Source organism: Rosa chinensis, chromosome 5 (genome assembly GCF_002994745.2).
Source record: "Rosa chinensis cultivar Old Blush chromosome 5, RchiOBHm-V2, whole genome shotgun sequence".
NCBI lineage: Eukaryota > Viridiplantae > Streptophyta > Magnoliopsida > Rosales > Rosaceae > Rosa > Rosa chinensis.
This window is the reverse complement of record NC_037092.1, coordinates 58,486,053-58,504,287: the sequence shown is the minus strand read 5'-3', so window position 1 is coordinate 58,504,287 and position 18,235 is coordinate 58,486,053. Positions and strand designations below refer to the sequence as shown.

The 18,235-nt window shown below is 37.5% G+C and overlaps 2 protein-coding genes and 1 long non-coding RNA gene across 4 annotated transcripts; 2 read left to right on the top strand and 1 right to left on the bottom strand.

Moving 5' to 3' along the window:
* Positions 1–5,922: 5,922 nt before the first annotated feature.
* LOC112165037 (splicing factor U2af small subunit B) lies at positions 5,923–9,505 on the top strand. 2 transcript variants are annotated; one of them, XM_024301419.2, is made up of 6 exons: positions 5,923–6,241; positions 7,045–7,131; positions 7,260–7,341; positions 7,444–7,570; positions 7,657–8,082; positions 9,266–9,505. In XM_024301419.2, the coding sequence occupies exons 1-5, from the start codon at positions 6,005–6,007 to the stop codon at positions 8,048–8,050; spliced, it is 927 nt and encodes a 308-aa protein (XP_024157187.1). In that variant the 5' UTR covers positions 5,923–6,004; the 3' UTR covers positions 8,051–8,082; positions 9,266–9,505. The 2 variants fall into 2 exon arrangements, with proteins under 2 accessions (XP_024157187.1, XP_024157186.1); XM_024301418.2 differs by having other exon boundaries at positions 8,323–9,505.
* Positions 9,506–12,835: 3,330 nt separating this feature from the next.
* LOC112163741 (UPF0481 protein At3g47200-like) lies at positions 12,836–13,670 on the bottom strand. Its single transcript, XM_024300013.1, has 2 exons — positions 13,321–13,670; positions 12,836–13,256 (listed from the first exon to the last, which is right to left on the bottom strand). The coding sequence occupies exons 1-2, from the start codon at positions 13,668–13,670 to the stop codon at positions 12,836–12,838; spliced, it is 771 nt and encodes a 256-aa protein (XP_024155781.1).
* Positions 13,671–15,166: 1,496 nt separating this feature from the next.
* On the top strand, positions 15,167–17,645 carry LOC112163740. Its single transcript, XR_005810648.1, has 3 exons — positions 15,167–15,301; positions 16,703–17,502; positions 17,625–17,645. It is a non-coding gene; the product is annotated as an uncharacterized LOC112163740 (long non-coding RNA).
* The last annotated feature ends 590 nt before the right edge of the window (positions 17,646–18,235 follow it).

The window sequence follows — 18,235 nt, the reverse complement described above, 5'->3', positions numbered from 1 at the left end:
AACAACAGCCCTCCCTCTTCCATCGGACTAAAGAAAAAGAGATAAATACTAGCTGTGTAGAGATTGGTTTTTTTTTTTTTTTTTTGAGCAAAAGGGAGTTGCTTGTTTTCTTTCACCGATAAAATTACATATAATGACTAGTCTCTAAAGACGAGTTAGAAAAAATTATTATCAAAGCAATTTCACTGGATCATATGGGTGATAACGTGATAATAGTACTTGGCAAAACAAGAAGTACAATATGCCAACCAAGTAAAACAAAAATTAAAGTTGACACGTCACCGCTCATGAGTCATGGTTTCATGCTCTGATCTTGCTTCGGGTCCTCAGCTCTTGTTAGAGAATTCCATAATTCAAATAAGAATCCAGTCAAGGGAGAATTCCACTTATAGTTTTTGGCTCGTAATAAAGTTTATTCGAGCAACTCATCTTGCAATGCTTTTAGTGAAAAAAAAAATTTAATATAAAACATTTTAAAAACAATATGAGAAAACTGAATCTTGACCTATCTAAACTTTTCATTGCAAAAAACGGCTGCAACGAAGCAAGGAACTCAGTGGTCGCTACCGCCTAGTGGCAGGGTGAGACTCAGTGTCGCCGGGTCTCTCCGGCGGCAACATAGTAGGAAAGCTATGCTAAAGCTGGCAATTATGCTACGTTGTAATCGTGTTACATATCGAGTTATCTTTCCGTTATGTCACCGCTATGTCAAAGCCAATCGAGTAGCCAGTAGAGCACTCTTTGCTAGTTGGTGCTTCTTTGAATACATGTATTATGTAGAGATTCCTGATATCATTTCGGGACATACTTTGAATGCTTATTGTAATCAGGGGTTTAGGCTTAATGTCCCCCCCCCCCCCAGTGTATTCGACAGTTTCATTAATTAAGGCGTGAGGGCAGCCGCACCAGCCCTTTATTCAAAAAAAAAAAATGGCTGCAACTGATCCGTCTTTCAGAAATTAGCTTGTTTGGATGTGAAACGTTCACACTTCCCTTAATAAATGACTCATTTTACCAATGAGGGAACTAGCTATGAAAATTCACGTGGAGGAAGCGTGGAACAAAACAATTTCTAGGGAGCGTGGTGGTGTAAAGGTTGTAAACAATCATTATAGCAATGTTATATTATCTACCTTAACATGTTTATATCAAATTGACAAAGGGAGATTTGATTACTGACCTTTAGGGACTCTCATGTTCGAGGTTCAGAGGTCCCTTAGGCGTGTATATTGATCATTTGATGATGAGGCTCTCAACTTTGAATTCACCACAAGCATCAACACAAGCGATATGTGCTCTGAAGTACAGGTCGACTGCCTTTTCGTTTGAGATTTGAATATGTGAGAGCCATTTCTTAGAGTAGGTCAGGAATTCGGGGGATCTCATTGGGGCAAATGTCTCCGGCTTTGACCTTCCATGCGCCCCATGGCAGTGGCGTACGCGTCGAAGGTGAAAATCTGATGATAGGGACGTCGAATTTTCAAAACAATTCCATGATCCAACCCATGGTGTATTGTGGTTAGAATTTGGACTCATTGACCTGATGGTTCTTGTAACTGCATCGGGTAGTCCTACATATTATTGCCAACTACTATTGTCAGCAATATGATACAGTGAGTGTTTCTGAATGACATTATTATTTATTATCATCGATCCATAAGCTGGTTCTTACCAAACTCCTAGACACAAAATTCTTTGCTGCATCGCAATAATGTACATGTACTTTCTTATTTCTTCTTGATAGCAATGATGTACTTTTCAATACATGTGAAAGTTAATGTCAGCCAAATGTAATTCAGTAATTATACATCACATAAAGCTTGTAAAAGATACTTGTATGCATTACCTAGCTCCAAAAAGTTTTTATTAATTACATATATAGCCACCCAAATGTTAGATATTCACATTACAAAATAATGTTAACAGGTAATTGTTGAGTCCAATGTCACTCATGAAGTCTTAATGTTTGCAAGCGAGGTTCATTTATGTTGTTAGAAGATGTGGTTGATCGGTTTATGATTAATCAGAACTATTTTATGTTATCTCAAAATCTTTTTAATTTCAATACTGAGTCCTTCCAGCATATCTTTCTTTCTTGTCTAATAATATAAGCATGACTAATTTTGCAAAAAAGTGGTTATAGTTTGAGATCCATATATAAAGCAAAGTTTCAGTTGATTATTGAAATCTTTTTAATTTCAGTACTGAATTCTTCCGACATATTATTTTTCCTTATCTAATAATAATAATAATATAGGAATGACTAATTTTACAAAAAAGTTGTTACAGTTTGAAATCCATATATAAACCAAAGTGTCGGTTGATCATTGATATCTTTATAACAAAAAGGAAAACAAGTGATTTGCTTACGATAGCATATATTTTTATATGTCTATTTGATGTCTGCCTACATCAGTGTATAGATCAGTTGTCGTTTTCAACTTCCATTGATTAAGAAATCTAAAAGCTAACTAAGTGATCTAAATCTGAAATACTTTAATGAAATGTTCATATAATATGAAGGACATAGGAGATTTGAGCAGGCGATAGGTTAATCGCATGTGTATTTTGCACCAAATAGAAACTAAATGGGTTCTTCATAATTTTTGGTGCCACGGTGTCTCCAACCGACACAGAGAGAATTAAGCCAAGTCTGGTAGGTAGGTTTGCCCAGAAACCTTCTTTCTTCGGTCACTCTAGACTCTAGATTCTAGTAACGGAGTTTAAATGTCACAATCATAGAGGTTTGCCTCGAGAGTTCATTGCCTTTTTCTTTATTGATTGGACTGTGGACTGAATTAGTTTGTACGTAGAACCACGAATAAAACAAGCCCCCAATAGTTAGCTAGGGTTTAAGGTTTACGATTGCTGGTAATTTCTAAAGGGTTACCAGACACCAAAGCTAAGGGTTTAGGATATGGCATATTGGCATGAATTGGTAATAAAGGTTTACAACTGCACAGGAAACAAAGTTGTGAGATTCTTCTTTTCTTTTCAAACTAGATAGAGAGTTATGAAATACTAGTTATTCAGCACAAAACGATTCCGAATAACTAGGGTTAGGGGTTACAGTTTATCTGCCATTGAGTGTTGGTAATTAGCAAGTCTGAGGATGGGACCTCATGAATAGTTAGGGTTTAGATTGAACATGCATCTTTATTCTCACAAAAAAAAAAATAATAATAATAATAATAACATGCATCTTTAAAAAGTGGGCAAGGAGTTCCCTAGGTGGCGTTCGGCAACGTTTTCAAGTCATCTTTTTCATTTTATAAAATGAAAATGGTTTGAAAATGCGTTCGTTAGTCTGTTTTCAAAAATGCAAAAAATAATTTTTGAAAATATTTTTTTATTTTACTCGTAAAACAGGAAAACAACAAATAGACATTTTCACCTTTTCATTATCATATTTTAGAAAACACGGAGATATATTTTCCAAAACAAAGAAAAAAAAGAACGTGCTCTCTTCTTCCATATTCTCACGTCGCTATCTTCTTCTTAGGTCTCTCTCTCATCTCTAGTCGCCATCTTCTCTCGTTTTTGAAAATTATTTTCGGAATAAGCTACCGGACACATTTTTGGATCTCAAAAATCCAATCTTGTTTTCTCGTTTTTATTTTCAAAATCGATTTTTGAAAAATCATTTTTAAAAACGTTACCGGACAAGAGGTAGTGTGCTCTACATATATGCGCTGTCTTTGGCTTCAGTCTTGTTTGTATTTTGACCATTACCTCCTCCTCAATTATATATCGATCGAAGCATCAATTCTAAGGCATTGGCATATGTCTGCCTTTGGAAGCTTAGATGGATCTTAGCCCCATTTTTCTCTGTAACATCATACAATGGCATGGGGTCTCATGCCCACTTAATTAATATTCCACATCGATCTCGCCCGTCTTTCTCTCTGTTTCCATCTTTCATTTCCTTGTACAAAATATAGACGGTACATTTTCTATTAAGAAATTAATGCTTGGTTCAGTCATTACACAGATGTATAGAGACAACTATCAATCATTCATGTTTATGGATCTTCGGGTGGGATCAACGTAGAATGTGCGTTGAGAATGTGTGCACAACTGTCACTGGTTCACTTGACCCCGACTTAAAGGGTTTTATTAGAAGATAAGTCGGAAGTTTTCTGGCCCCGTCTCGTTCATACTTCAATTATAAGAACAATAAATTTGATACGATAATTCTTGTAAATGATCATGATGGTTCTTCCGTTTATATTCTGTAAAAAGAGAGCACTTGTTGTTCATGTGAGCATCGCTCATCTTCTATTCAAGAATGGATTAGCAGCTCCATGGTTTTTTTTTCCTTCTTCTTTTCATGGCTAGCTGTTTGTTAAAAGAAAGTCGAAGAAGTGTCTACATATAAGTTAATTAGTTTCTTTTTCTCCTATGAAATCCTGCTGCTAGCTATGTATTTCTTTGAAAGTGTTTTGGTTTGGTTTGGAAATGTGGGTGGACTAAATTTCTAGTTATCAATTTGTCTACAATTAAATATAAAGTATTTCAGTGAATCATCTACAAAAATTAGAATAATTGCCTTGAAAGCTTTACCGATCTACCATTGTATAAAAATTGACCCAAAAAACCAATTAAAAAGAGAAAATAAATTGACGAGTGTAGAGGACGTACTTCTAGTTCCACTCACACTGCATGTGATGTGTCCTTTGGTTGGGATCAAATCCCCTATTCATATACTAGTCACCACAGTGATTAAGCAGATCTAATGTATGTATACTAAAACGTGCAACACGTTGAGTCTGAGTGACTGAATCTGTGGGAAGATGAAGATGATGATGAGGTGGTAATATATGGCAAAAAGGAGGAACAAATTACTAGTTTAGGAATATCGCCATCCCACATATATTCATAAAAGTATAGAATACAAAATTTATATAGAGTGATTGACGGTGAACCATGTGTAGGAGTCTCCCATTCACCAATGAAATGCATCAGATACCAAATTAGCACGAGGATCATGGCCAATATATAGTCCAACAAAGAAGCAGACGAGATGTGATGAAACATACAAATACCTAAATACAACCCGACTTTCATGCGGAAAATGATGCCTAAAGGTCCACATTTCTTGTGGAAAATAACATGTTTTTGTAGTTGGGTCTTTTTCTTTCTTTTCTTTTTTTAATTTATCCTCGGGGTTCTGCATTCATGAAACAAGGGGAAACAGAAACATGAAATAAGGGGATAAATGTTGGGGTTGAGTTTCTACTTTTGCTTATGTAACATTCAATAGCATCAAGTTCATATTTATACCTGGCGACCGAATATGGTGGTTAAGTTCACGCTTCCAAAGCTCTTTAACTGTGATAGATATATTTATTGAAGGAAATTGACATGTAAACTCAAGTCAGTATTCTGTTGTTTAGAGTTAAAATGCTTACCGCAGGGTCTTGTAACTATACTAGTATGGCTTAAAAGCATTCACCTCAACATCCGATTTCCTTTGTTCTTCCATATCAGAAGAAAACGGGATCGGGACATTGCAAGCTCTTGGAATGTACATTAGCACTTGATACTAATCATAGATTAAAGATACCAAATCTTTGCTACATCAAAAACCAAGGGGCACAACTTTTTGGCCCATTACACTCTTGGACCAAGACTGATAGTGATGAAGAGGGCACAACTTTTTGGCCCATTACACTCTTGGACCAAGACTGATAGTGATGAAGATGAAGAGCGTTAGGTTTGAGTCTAATAAAAACCAACTAATATAGGGTTTAGGAAACACAAGCTAAACAAACCAGCCCGCTAATATATAAGCCTCAGTAGCCCAAAAAGGTTACTAGGCCGGGTCAGATCATGCGCCGGATCTAACAGAATCCTCGAGAAGATAGAAACAGAACAACCACGCATTCTTATAAATAGTAGTCTCCTCTCCTTTTTCGCCTCCTCACATCGAAACTCTTATCAAAACCACTCGAATCTCGGAAACCCTAATTCACAAAACTCAAGGAGGAAGAAGAGCGCAGCGATGGCGGAGCACTTGGCTTCAATCTTTGGGACGGAGAAGGACAGAGTGAACTGCCCCTTCTACTTCAAAATAGGGGCGTGCAGGCACGGCGATCGGTGCTCCAGGCTTCACACGAAGCCCAGCGTCAGCCCGACTCTGTTGCTCTCCAATATGTACCAGAGGCCCGATATGATCACCCCCGGCGTCGACGCCCAGGGCCAGCCTATCGACCCCCGCCAGATGCAAACCCATTTCGAGGTCGCCCCTCTTCTTCTTCTTCATGTTGCAACCCTAATTTTTTAATTTTACCTGATAATCAAATACTTGTATTGAATTTTCGTTTAATTTTTTTTTAACAGTAACATCGTGCTCAATTGAAATTGTTATTGAATGAGAATATTTTTGTGTAATGTTTAGAGAAGAGAAAGATTGGATGTAGGAGTAAGGGAGATAGGGAAGGTAGTTTAAAACTCGATTGTAGTGTTTGGGATTGTTCAACTGTACATGATATGTGAACTAAATTTGATAAGAGAACTAAGGGATACACAAGCATGCAACCAGAGGAATAATTGATTTTGAATTGTTTCAAGGAGATACATTGTTAGACCATTGAGTAGTTACAGGCAGACTATTCTTTAGCACCCTTCGTTGCCCTTGTGGAGTATCTGAATGACTCTGCTTTTGATCAAATCTTCTTATTTATTTGTATCACATGCACTCATATTACCAAGTCACTTCAGCGTTTTTGTATGAATTTATTATGAGGGAAATTAGGCTGCTTCTATTCTTGCTAACAAATCACAGACAAACATTGAACATAGTTTTTTTTTTTTTTTTTTCGTTTCTTTTTAAAGAGACATTTAATCCTGTACATGTCATATCAAAGATAGAAAATAATTGTTTCAACTGTTTCATCATATAATGATTTCGTAACCTGCAATGCTTGTATTGTATCATGGGAAACCGGGTGTATCTATTATTATTTTGATGTGCACATTAATGTATGTACAAACACTTACATATATCCTGTCCTTAAAATGTATATTTGTGTAAAATTGCAGGAATTTTATGAGGATCTCTTTCAAGAGCTGAGTAAGTATGGAGAAATTGAAAGCCTGAATGTCTGCGACAACCTAGCTGACCACATGGTATGTGTTAAGTAACGCCAACCTTTTCTTCGAAGTCCCTCTTTTGTTAGTTTTTTCTTACAAAGATAGAATATTATGCTAATGTAATTCTTTATTTTTATGTTTTTTCTTCTCTCCCATTTGGGCAGGTGGGCAATGTGTATGTTCAGTTTAGGGAGGAAGAGCATGCTGCAAATGCACTCAAGAATCTGACTGGAAGATTTTATGCTGGTTAGTTTCCTTATCTTGGAATTCGGTGTGTCCAATGTTTCTGCTATTTATACTTTATATTGCTCTTTATTTAACTTCCTTTCCTTGGAAAAATAATTGCAGGGCGTCCTATCATTGTGGACTTCTCTCCGGTGACAGACTTCCGTGAAGCCACCTGCAGGCAATATGAGGAAAATACATGCAATCGTGGTGGATACTGCAACTTTATGCATCTGAAAAGGATTGGGAGGTAAACTTTGCTTGATAGTTTTTATTTTTTTTATTCTTATTGTAGAATGTAGTGGAAGTTTAATTGTTCTCTTTGTTCAATGTCAGGGAATTGAGGCGTGAGTTATTTAGGAGCTACCGGCGAAGGCATAGCCGGAGTCGAAGCAGGAGCCGCAGCCCTTACAGGCATCGTAGCTATGAAGAACGCCCTCATGGTAGCCATGGTCATAGCAGAAGGTATGATGACGGGGATTGGTATCCTGAGAGAAGGAACAGGACTGTAAGCCCTGGCCGAAGTAGGCGGGAACGCAGTAGAAGCAGGAGCACTGAAAGGAGGAGGAGAAGGAACCCCAGTCCAGTTAGAGAAGGCAGTGAGGAGAGACGAGCCAAAATTGAACAGTGGAACAGGGAAAGAGAACAAAATGAAATTGCTTCCAAGGTCACCTCTGTCAGAAGTGACAATGGGCATGCTCAAACTGAAAATCAGAACGGTTATGAGTAATATCATTTGCAGCAACAGCCGGAGTGAGTAGGGTATGTATTCTGATATTTTGAGACTGTTTTTACTTTTGCTCTCTCTCTCTCTCTCTCTCTCTCTCTCTCTCTCTCTCTCTCTCTCTCTACACACACACACATATATATAATATCTACCTCTCTACGTATACATGTGTATATGTGTATATATGGGGAGGTAAATGTTATGATATTCTGGAGTCTCTTTCAAGAAAAAAATTCCCTGCAATAAGTATAGCTCACACCCCATTTTCTGTGCAGGTGGTGTGCAGGTTCACACTTCTGTGATATGGAATTGAAATGAATTTATAATTGCATTCATATTGTGTGACTGCATGTGTTTTGCTATCAATGCCATATACTCTAGTGTCACCTATGATGGTGAGACATAGCATTGTGTATATGTAGCAACTGGACTACTTCTCTTTCCCACTTGAGGAAAGAGAAACGCTCTTGAAATCAATCAGTAGGAGTGGTTACCTGTTTGATGGGTTTATTTTCGAGTCTGGGTTTTGCTCATCTTGGAACCTTCAAGCTGAAGCGTCCGTACCTTCCCCCTCTTGTTTTCTACACTTAGCTTGAAGTCTTGAACCATTCACTCTACTTTCCTTTAGAAAGTTATTGCTTTTGCTTTTGAGTTGGCAACTACGAGATGATGCGAATCTTGAGAAACAAAGGATAGAAAGAAAATAGGTGCTTAGGAGGGCAATAAGGTTAAACCAAGTGTTATTGTTAATTAGAGCTTTCCCGCTTTGGAAAGGCAATTTTATATCTATAGAATCTGGAAAGTAGCCGAGTTTATTAGGATGCTTTGAATAATTAGCTCCCTGAACCTCTAACTGAACTTATCTTGCTAATCTAAAATAAAAATTGCTGAACTTATCGTTGTATTTGGGCATCGCTGTAGATTTTCATATAGGCCAGTCTGGTTTGTGTGCAATTAGCTTTTTAATCTTTGCTTGCTTTGCATACATTTTATAGTCAGGGGTTCCTTGAGCAACACAAATCAAAGACTAGTGAAAGATACAAGTATCATGGTTCTTTTGTGGGTTTCTTTTCTTCTCTCTTTTATCTTTTACTTATTTGCAAAGTGATAGTTATGGTCTTACGTCATTTACTAGTTTTGCAGGTTCAGGTATTCCTGCTTCTGGGGTCCCAGCATTTTTTCATTTTAATTGCAGCTTACCATGTAATTTGTTTACAGGTTGGCTTCTGCAGCGTGTTAGCAGAAATCGTCGTTGTCTAATCATGATGCAGGTCGGATGTGGCAGCTAATGGTTTTTTTCTTTTACTTTCTGTTTTTGTTTCTGAAGGTATCATCATATCTGGGATTGTTCTAGTTTCTGGATCTTTAGTGGAGATGATAATTTCTACAGATTTTAATTGGTTGTAAAGATGTTTGAGATTTTGCTATTTTGTTGTCCAAGTGTTTTTTTTTTTGGTTTGGAGTTGTCCAAGTGTTTAAACATTTTTTTTTTTTTTGCAAGAAACTAGGTCTGGTTATTATGGATGATAGTTTCGATTATAATATCTGGCCTTTGCAACCCCTATGGGATCATCACCCCAAAATCCCACAAAGGAACTATAAACAACACAACACAATGGGATTGATGGTCCAGACTCAGGAGTGAAACATGAGATGGAATGGTTTTTATGTCATAAAGTTACTGCGTAAACGCGTGTACTTGACAGGCTGATTTTGGTGTATTCGCCATTGGTTCGTTTGGCTGGATTGTAGTTGGGGTGCTGCCGGTTCTGGCGTTCCTGGTTGGGGTAGTGGGCGAGGTGGAACTGGGGCAGGGTGACAGCAATGAACTGGTCTCTTTTGTCGGGTTTTTGTTTTGACCCAATAGCTGTTTCTGTAGGGGTTTACTTTAGGATAATGAATAAGTTGGGGAAGGTTTTTGACTCTGATTAAGGCCTTCCTTGTCCCATCCGTGTCGCAACTGGATTCGATAGGCTACGTGTCCGGTGCACGGTCAGGTTAATGGTTACTCAGAGCTTGAGTGTAGGGTAACGTTATGTTAAATTAGTTTAGGGTTTTTTAGTCTTGGCTCAATTTTGTTATAGTCAGCCGAAGTGAGTTAGTTTATTTACACTTTTATGGATTGATACCTAATTTAAAAAATAAAAATTAATTTACATATTCAAGTTGAACAATTTTTTTTTGAATTAGAAGTTGAATTTATTAGATTAAAGTTCAACAACCCTAAAGAATAAATAAACACCTTAATCACTCATACATGCAACAAAAATTTCAAATTTTCAGTCACAGTTGAGCTCTCAGCTCATTCCTAAAGTACCATTTAATCAAAGAGGCAAAAAGTAGGGGCAAATAAAAGTGCTGGCATAATGGAGGGAATCCTGAGCACGTAGTACGTGTAATGTTCTTGTACGACATGAAAATGACCTTTCTAGCAATTTTTCTTTTGGCAAATGACAGCTTGCCATATATATGTTTGCAATAAACTAGTAACAGCAAGCGTTTTCTGAACTACCTTGGGTGATCTGCAGTGCTTGTCGACGTTTTGGCAAAGTTCAGCAAAATAGAAGCTATTTGGGTCTACAACAACCCCTTCAGTAAGCTTCTTGATCAGATCCTTAGCTGAGCCCTCAGGGCTAATAATACCTGTGGCGTCCGCAGCGATCATATTTTTGACAAGAGTTTTTTACTTCAACAGTGTCTGAACTCTTTGATGACTTTTGAAATGATACCTAAACTTTCAAAGTTATCAATGTGATACCTGAACTCATTTTTTCGTATCAACGTCGTACCTGCGGTCGATTTCCTTCACAGAACCATTAACTATGACCACGTGCCCAGCATGTGAGGCACTTAATGAGGTTAAAAGACTAATTTACCCTCAAAAGTATATACTTCAAGAGTGTCTGAACTCTTCGAGGACTTTTGAAATGATACCTGAACTTTCAAAGTTATCAATGTGATATCTGAACTCATTTTTTCGTATCAACGTCATACCTGCGGTCGATTTCCGTCACAGAACCGTTAACTATGACCACGTGCCCAGCATGTGAGACACAAAATAAGGGTAAAAATGACATTTCCCACTTCCTTTAGTTCTTCACGTGTCCCGTCGTACCTTCAGTTCTTCTTCTCCATTTCTATTTCCTTTTTCATCTACAAAATGCAATAAGATGGGATGATGACATTTCCTAACAAAATGCAAAACCCAAAGCAAAACTTGAATCCAATTCTCTGATGGACGGACACCACCGGGGACTCCATCTCGTCAGAGTTCTCCAAGCACAACTTGCTCAACGGCTTTGCTTCTCTGAATTTATTGCAGGCCGGAGCGGTGTAGACGGTTTCACGACTCTTGGCCTCCAGATCTGAGACTTGGAATTTACCTGAGATTTCAGACAGAGGGATCAGAGAGAGAGAGAGAGAGAGAATATGGCCAGCGGCAATCCAGACCTTCTTGTGCAGCTTGCCGGAGATATGACGGAGGTGGGCCACGCCGTCGTGGCACTCGGCTTCCTCACTGCAACTAACATCACAGCATAAGTTCATGAATTTCAAAAATAGTCTGTGTCTTTGTAATTGAATCAAAATCTGCAAAAGTGAAGGAGACTGAGAGTCTCTCTCTGCAACTCTCTTTCTCTCTCTCAACAGCGGCGAAAAGGCGAAGAATGGTGATGATGGGAGAAAACCCAAAACTGATTTTTCCGCAACTGCGTGTCTGTGTATAACTGTATCTATCTGTATATGATTTATCGAACAATGGGGTAATGATCATTTCACTGATTCCAGTTTCTAATCAATTTGTCCAAAAAAGAACCGACCTTTGGTTATTCGCGGCTGTAATATCAGTACTTAGTGGGAGCATCGGACGAGGTACTCCGGCGAGGCAATCGGCGGCGGTCGGGGAGGGTGAGGAACAATATGAGGGTTTTACGGCGGCGGAGGTGGATGACGGGGCTGGCGGATGGGCTGTGCGTGGGGCTTCAGGCGACGACGGGGCATTGAGTGGTGAGGAGCTTGAATTTTTGCAAGGTAGCCATATCGATCTAGCTGAGTTGAATGTGGTTGTAGTCAGGTAGTGCTTGGAAAGGGTTGGGTGGTTGAGAGAGAAGGTGAGATCTGATTTGCGGCCATGACTTCCAATTGGAGGGGACAAATCAGAGGGAAGAAGACGTCGAAAAAGAAAAACAAGAAAGAAAAAAAGAAAGAAAGAAAGCAAAAAAAATAAAAAACAATACTTTTGAGGGTAAATTAGTCTTTTAACCTCATTAAGTGCCTCACGTGCTGGGCACGTGGTCATAGTTAACTGTTCTGTGACGGAAATTGACCGCAGGTACAACGTTGATACAAAAAAATGAGTCTAGGTATCACATTGATAACTTTGAAAGTTCAGGTATCATTTCAAAAGTTCTCGAAGAGTTCAGACACTGTTGAAGTAAAAAACCCCATGAAGAACTAAAGGAAGTGAGAAAATGTCATTTTTACCCTTATTTTGTGCCTCACGTCCTGGGCACGTGGTCATAGTTAACGGTTCTGTGACGGAAATCGACCGCAGGTATGACGTTGATACAAAAAAATGAGTTCAGGTATCACATTGATAACTTTGAAAGTTTAGGTATCATTTCAAAAGGGTATTTTTTGACAATTCTTTTCTTAACTAGTAACTTCACATCTTCTTGGGTGCTCATGAAACGATCCATGAACACAACATAATCAGTCATCTAATTCTCGGCAAGAGTGTGATGACATTGCTCAAAGGCAAGAACATTCCTGATAGTGAGCTCAGTTTCATTACTTAATAACTTTTGGAATTTTCAGAGTCTTAGTATCAGCATGGAATTTTATGTCAAGTAAGTTGTTGCTCGAATCTAATACCTCAAACTTGACTTCACCTTGTTGCAGCTCTCTTACGCTTGGTACAGTCCTCATTTTTCCTTTAGCTTTTGCTTTCATGTAGTGGTCTCTTACATAGAAACATCTTAGAAGATCAACAAAGTGTTGTGGTTTAGAAGAACAGATGATGTCCTCCAAGTTGCCTTCTGTTCCTTCATCTTTGTGCATTAGAGGTTTAAAGAAATTGTAAGAGAGTTTCATCACCGAAAGCCCCTCTCTATCCGAAGGACAGAGACCGGTGATACTTTCTGGGTCAAAAAGCTTTTCAAGAATTAAAAAATGGCAGTTGATTTTCAAGCAACCCCATGTCACGTTGTAACTGTGATAAACAGGGTTCGGTTAACATGCTATCATTGTCACGTCTCAATTTTGATAAACGATACCTCAACAAGACGTCAATGATGAATCTGGCATCTTTCACAATGATTGCGACAAAGTCATCACTGAACTGCTCGTCTATGGTGTCTGCGTAACAATTGCGCAGTCTTGCTTCCTGCCCCCATACTATCGCTTTGCTCCTAAATAGGACAAGATTTTGCAGGTACTTCTCTTTGTTCTCTTCTGTGACTATCAAGTCTTCCTTGCCATGATGAAATGGACCTATAGAGACTGCCTGAGGTGTGTGAGCTTTGTTATTTAGACACCATAGTCGTTCAGGAACTCTGTAGATGCAAGGCTCCGCAAATACATTCCCAGCCGGGTGCACATTTTCTATATCGACAGCTCCATTCATATTTCCTCTTGATGTGTTGTTGTGATTAACTGCGAAGATGATTTCTCCCACCACAATTAAACAAATTAATATTTCGATCAACCACATGAAAAACAATAACAAAATGTGAACTCAAGCTAGATTGCAAAATTCCATGTGGCGTAAGAATTAAGTAATTAATAACTTGAAGAACTTACTATGCTCAATATGCGCCGGCAGATTGCTTGCTTGGTTGCTCCTCAGGAGTCCCTTAAATAGCACAAGCCATGATAAGAGGTCAAGTCCACACAGGGGCGGAGCCAGAAATTTAATTAAATTTTATTTTTTGTTAAACTTATAATATTAAATAAAATTGTTTATCAATGATGTTCATGAACACTTGTGGAAATTGAATTCCCCACAATTATACAAAGCTAATTGAATCAATAATACATGCATACACAGTGGCGGAACCAGGATTTGAAACTAGGAGGGTCGAGACATAAAACATTAACTTTAATATAAAAAAAAATTATAAAAAAAAAACTCATTTTCCATATTAATCAACACACTCTGTTGACTTTATTAACAAAAAAAAACACACTTTGTTAACTTTCTCTATACTAAAATAATTGAAGAAACTAGACATCAATTACAATATATTACAAAATCTTCTAAGAAGCATTTCCATATTTCCTCATTATAAATTTGGATAGTTATTACACAGTAAATACTATTAATTTTGAATTATTCTCATTATAATTTTGTAAGTTGTGTTGCTGATTGGTGTGTTTGGGGGGGGGGGGGGGGGGGGGGGGGGTGTCTGAACCCCCTCAGGCCCTGTAGCAGTTCCACCACTGTACATACAATAAAACTCTAGTTAGCTAACATGCAAAATAATTTACTTGTAGGAAAAAGAAGAAACAATAAAGATAAAGAACTTGAGGATAGGTAGGTGCATAGGACAAAATCGATTAACAAATAACAATTGATAGTTGAGTGGCTGTGATATATATACAGAACCAAATAAATATGTAGTTAGAAACCAAAATTTGACTGGGGCACAGGACCAGTAGGTCCTTACATAGCTCCGCCATTGAGTCCACTCAGAGAGCAATCCTTTCTTCATTAATTGCCGTTTTCAGTCTTATCTGTAATATTGTTTTATAGAAGAGAGATTCTTCTGACTTTCAAACTCAGGAGAGAGAGAGTATGGGAATAATGTCATTTTCAAATTATCTCTCAAGAAATAAAACGATTGTTAGAATAAAAGTGGACCTATCATCATCTATATTCAGTTTACAAATTGGATTGGAACTTTGATCACTAATAGGAGATGTATGTCTAGTACAATACCTAGAAACCTATTGAGACAATTATATCAAGCTCATTGGTTAGGAATCCATTAGTTCGATTGCAATTGTAATTCGAATTAGTGTTGCATTAGGTTTTCTAGTTGTTGATGACTTGGTTTCTAAGAAACATCTTTATGGGAGGATTCTTAGGATCACAACCAATATATATAGAAGTGTTGGTCCCTGCTCTCTCTGTTACAAAGCATTAAGTCCTGCCCCTTAGAAAGGAGCTTGAATCCAGAGCTGAGGAGAAGATCAATCCGCGTTAGTTGTCAAGTTCGTTTAGTGCTACTGCAATGGCTCCTAATACTGAAGAAGGTTAGTATATAAACTTGTATTTTGGTTCATGTGGTCTTGATTAATATTCAGTGTGTTTATGCTATTGTGAATTGAACATGGATTTGGTTTTTGCTCATTCAGTTCAACAATTGGTATCAAAGTATCAGGTTTTCACAAACATAAATCAATTTTTGATTAATCAATTTTTGGAAGAACCAAAATTTTATTTTCAGCAAAAATTTATAAAAACTTGTTCTAAACCTTGCTAAAGAAAAGGGCCACGAGTGGGCTAGTTTTTAGAAAAATCTTTTCAGCCCAAAACCCACAGGCGCTGACCCGGACCCAATCCCATTTAAAACCCTGCTGCAGATGACCGTTACACTCTAACGGTCATATATGTTTTGGGGATTAGGGTTCTTCGTCTGGGATTGAAAGCGCAGAGGATGTTAATATCCTCTATGGAATTCAAGACTCCAATCACTGCGGATTAAGAGGCCGAACTGATCGATTGCTGTTTTTGGATAAAAATTCATGCTTCCGCGATAAAGTTTTGCAGCAAATTAAGAAGAACAAGGTTAGAATTTTCTGGAAATTTTTGGGTTTTTAAAATTGGAATATTTTGATCATCGTAATGTGCAAGAACAATAGAGGCATTCTCGGCGTGCACCTAGGCTAGAGTAGATGGTGACCGGATGAAACTTAATTTTCAGAATTTGTTTTTGTGATGTGATGGTTTCTGGGATGAGCATGAAATTGAATATCCTGATGTTTTATGATATGATTGTTTATATGTTGTGAAATTTCTATAATTGATGATCTGCAATGGTATATTGTGACATGTGATTAAGTCGATCTCCCTGTACATGCTTGTTATGCTAAAAGTTGCAGATTGAAAGGAAAATTTTTCATGGTCTGCGAATTTAAATGGTTAAGTGGATATGTTGCACAAAGTGATTATCTGCTTGTTATTCAAAATTCATTAAGATAAAGAAAAGATCAGAAACTTGTGTTTTACTTTTAAACTATATATGTATATTGTCTTCCAAAGAAGTTTGAGCTATATGATTGAAAAGTGGAACAGCATTATGCATAATTTTGAGTTCAATTTTGGATTCTAGGGACTTTTCTTCTGTCATAAAGATGTTGATTGTCTTTAGAATAATATGAATTCACTGCTTGTGGCATAATGATTGAGGAGCCTCCAGAATATCATGTTTTCTGCTATAAAAGTGATGCTTGATATTGACTGCAGAATTGGGGCTAATAATTGCATTATTTGCTTTTGGTATTGTTTTGTTTTGTTAAATGTTTTTGTTTTCTACTTGTGTGTTTGCTTGAACTGCTTTAGAATCAACACATGAATGCAGAATCTTTTTGACAAAACTTGTTTTGAGAACTGATAAAACTAAAACTTACACTTTTCCTTGTTTTGCTATCTAGGAATCACCTACATGAATTTGAACAATATCCAGATGCTTACTGGATCAAACTTTAAGGCCTGGAAGAGTGGTGTAGAGTTCTACCTAATGATGCATGACAACATGGATTTGTGTTTTACTGATATAGAGCCTTTTGGAGTAGATGCAACTAGCTCATCTGATGACAAGAAATATTATCGAGACTGGCATAGATCCAATTATAGGGCTAAGAATGTAATGAGAACTACCATGTCTGATACTGTGAGGGGTAGTATTGAAGAGCCTGTTTTGGCAGTTGATTATATGGAAGAATAGCTGAAAAGTTCAAGGAAAGCAATAAGGCTGAGGCAGCTAGACTTTCCAAGGAGATGAATGAGTTGAAGTAAACTGGTAGTGGAGGTGTTAGGCAGCATATCTTGAAGCTCACTGAGCTAAACACTAGGCTCAGGGATTTAGATCTGGGAGTCAAGGATGACCAACTTGTCCACAATGCCTTAGATTCTCTACCACCTAGCTTTAATACCTTGAGAACTAGCTACAATGCACAGAAGGAGAGCTGGACCTTGAATGAGCTGATATCTATTTGCGTGGATGAGGAGAGTAGAATGAAGAAAGAGAAGCAGCCCTCCACCTCTGTCAATTTAGTTGAAAAGCCAAAGAAACAGAACAAATTCAAGCCTAAGAAAACTATAGCTAAGCCATCAGGAAATACTGCAGCAGCTAAAGTCAACAAGCCATTTAAGTTCAAGTGCTATTTTTGTAAGAAAGTAGGACACATGAAGAAGGACTGTACAAGATTTAAGGCATGGCTTGTGAAAAAGGGTAAGATTGATTTATTTGATCATTTAGAAACTTTTTCATTAGAAGTTAATTTTGTTAACATTGAACCTCATTCTTATTGATTAGATAGTGGCAGTCCCTTACACATTACGAACTCTTTGCAGGGATTCATAGGGATGAGGAAGCCAAGAAGTGATGAAGCTAACATCTGCGTTGGAAATGGAATGAGGGTGGCAGTCAAGGCAGTAGGATCTTTGAGACTAGATTTGGGATTAGGAAATTTTCTGGTTTTAGATAGTGTTTATTATATTCCCTCAATTAAGAGGAATTTGCTTTCAGTTAGTCTTTTGGTTAAGAGTGGATGTAATTTTTACATTGGTTTAAATGGAATGCAAATTTTCAAGGATTCCCTTGATTTCCTACTTAAAGATTATTCTATTTTTGGTTCTGGTGTTATTGTGAATGATTATTTTAGATTGAATTGTTCATTAGGTCAACAAGAAACTTTACTTGTTGAAAATAACAGTAACACATCAAGCATAAACACCATTACTGGTGTCAAAAGAACCCTACACAATGAAAAATCTGCATATTTGTGGCACAGGAGACTTGGCCACATATCAAAAGATAGATTGAAAGTACTTGTGAAAAATAAAACACTTCCAGAATTAGACTTCGATGATCTTGAGCATTGTATTGAATGTTATAAAGGAAAAATGACAAACTTAAGAAAGAAAAATGCCAACAGAAGTAAGAAACTGTTGGAATTAATCCA

Excerpts from the sequence above, each read along its gene's own strand:
- LOC112165037 (XM_024301419.2), top strand. The coding sequence starts at position 6,005 with ATGGCGGAGCACTTGGCTTCAATCTTTGGGACGGAGAAGGACAGAGTG. Across the intron at positions 6,242-7,044 it reads AGATGCAAACCCATTTCGAG|GAATTTTATGAGGATCTCTT; the intron begins GTCGCCCCTCTT and ends GTAAAATTGCAG. Across the intron at positions 7,132-7,259 it reads ACAACCTAGCTGACCACATG|GTGGGCAATGTGTATGTTCA; the intron begins GTATGTGTTAAG and ends CCATTTGGGCAG.
- LOC112163741 (XM_024300013.1), bottom strand. The coding sequence starts at position 13,670 with ATGAATGGAGCTGTCGATATAGAAAATGTGCACCCGGCTGGGAATGTA. Across the intron at positions 13,257-13,320 it reads ATCATTGACGTCTTGTTGAG|TTACAACGTGACATGGGGTT; the intron begins GTATCGTTTATC and ends TGTTTATCACAG.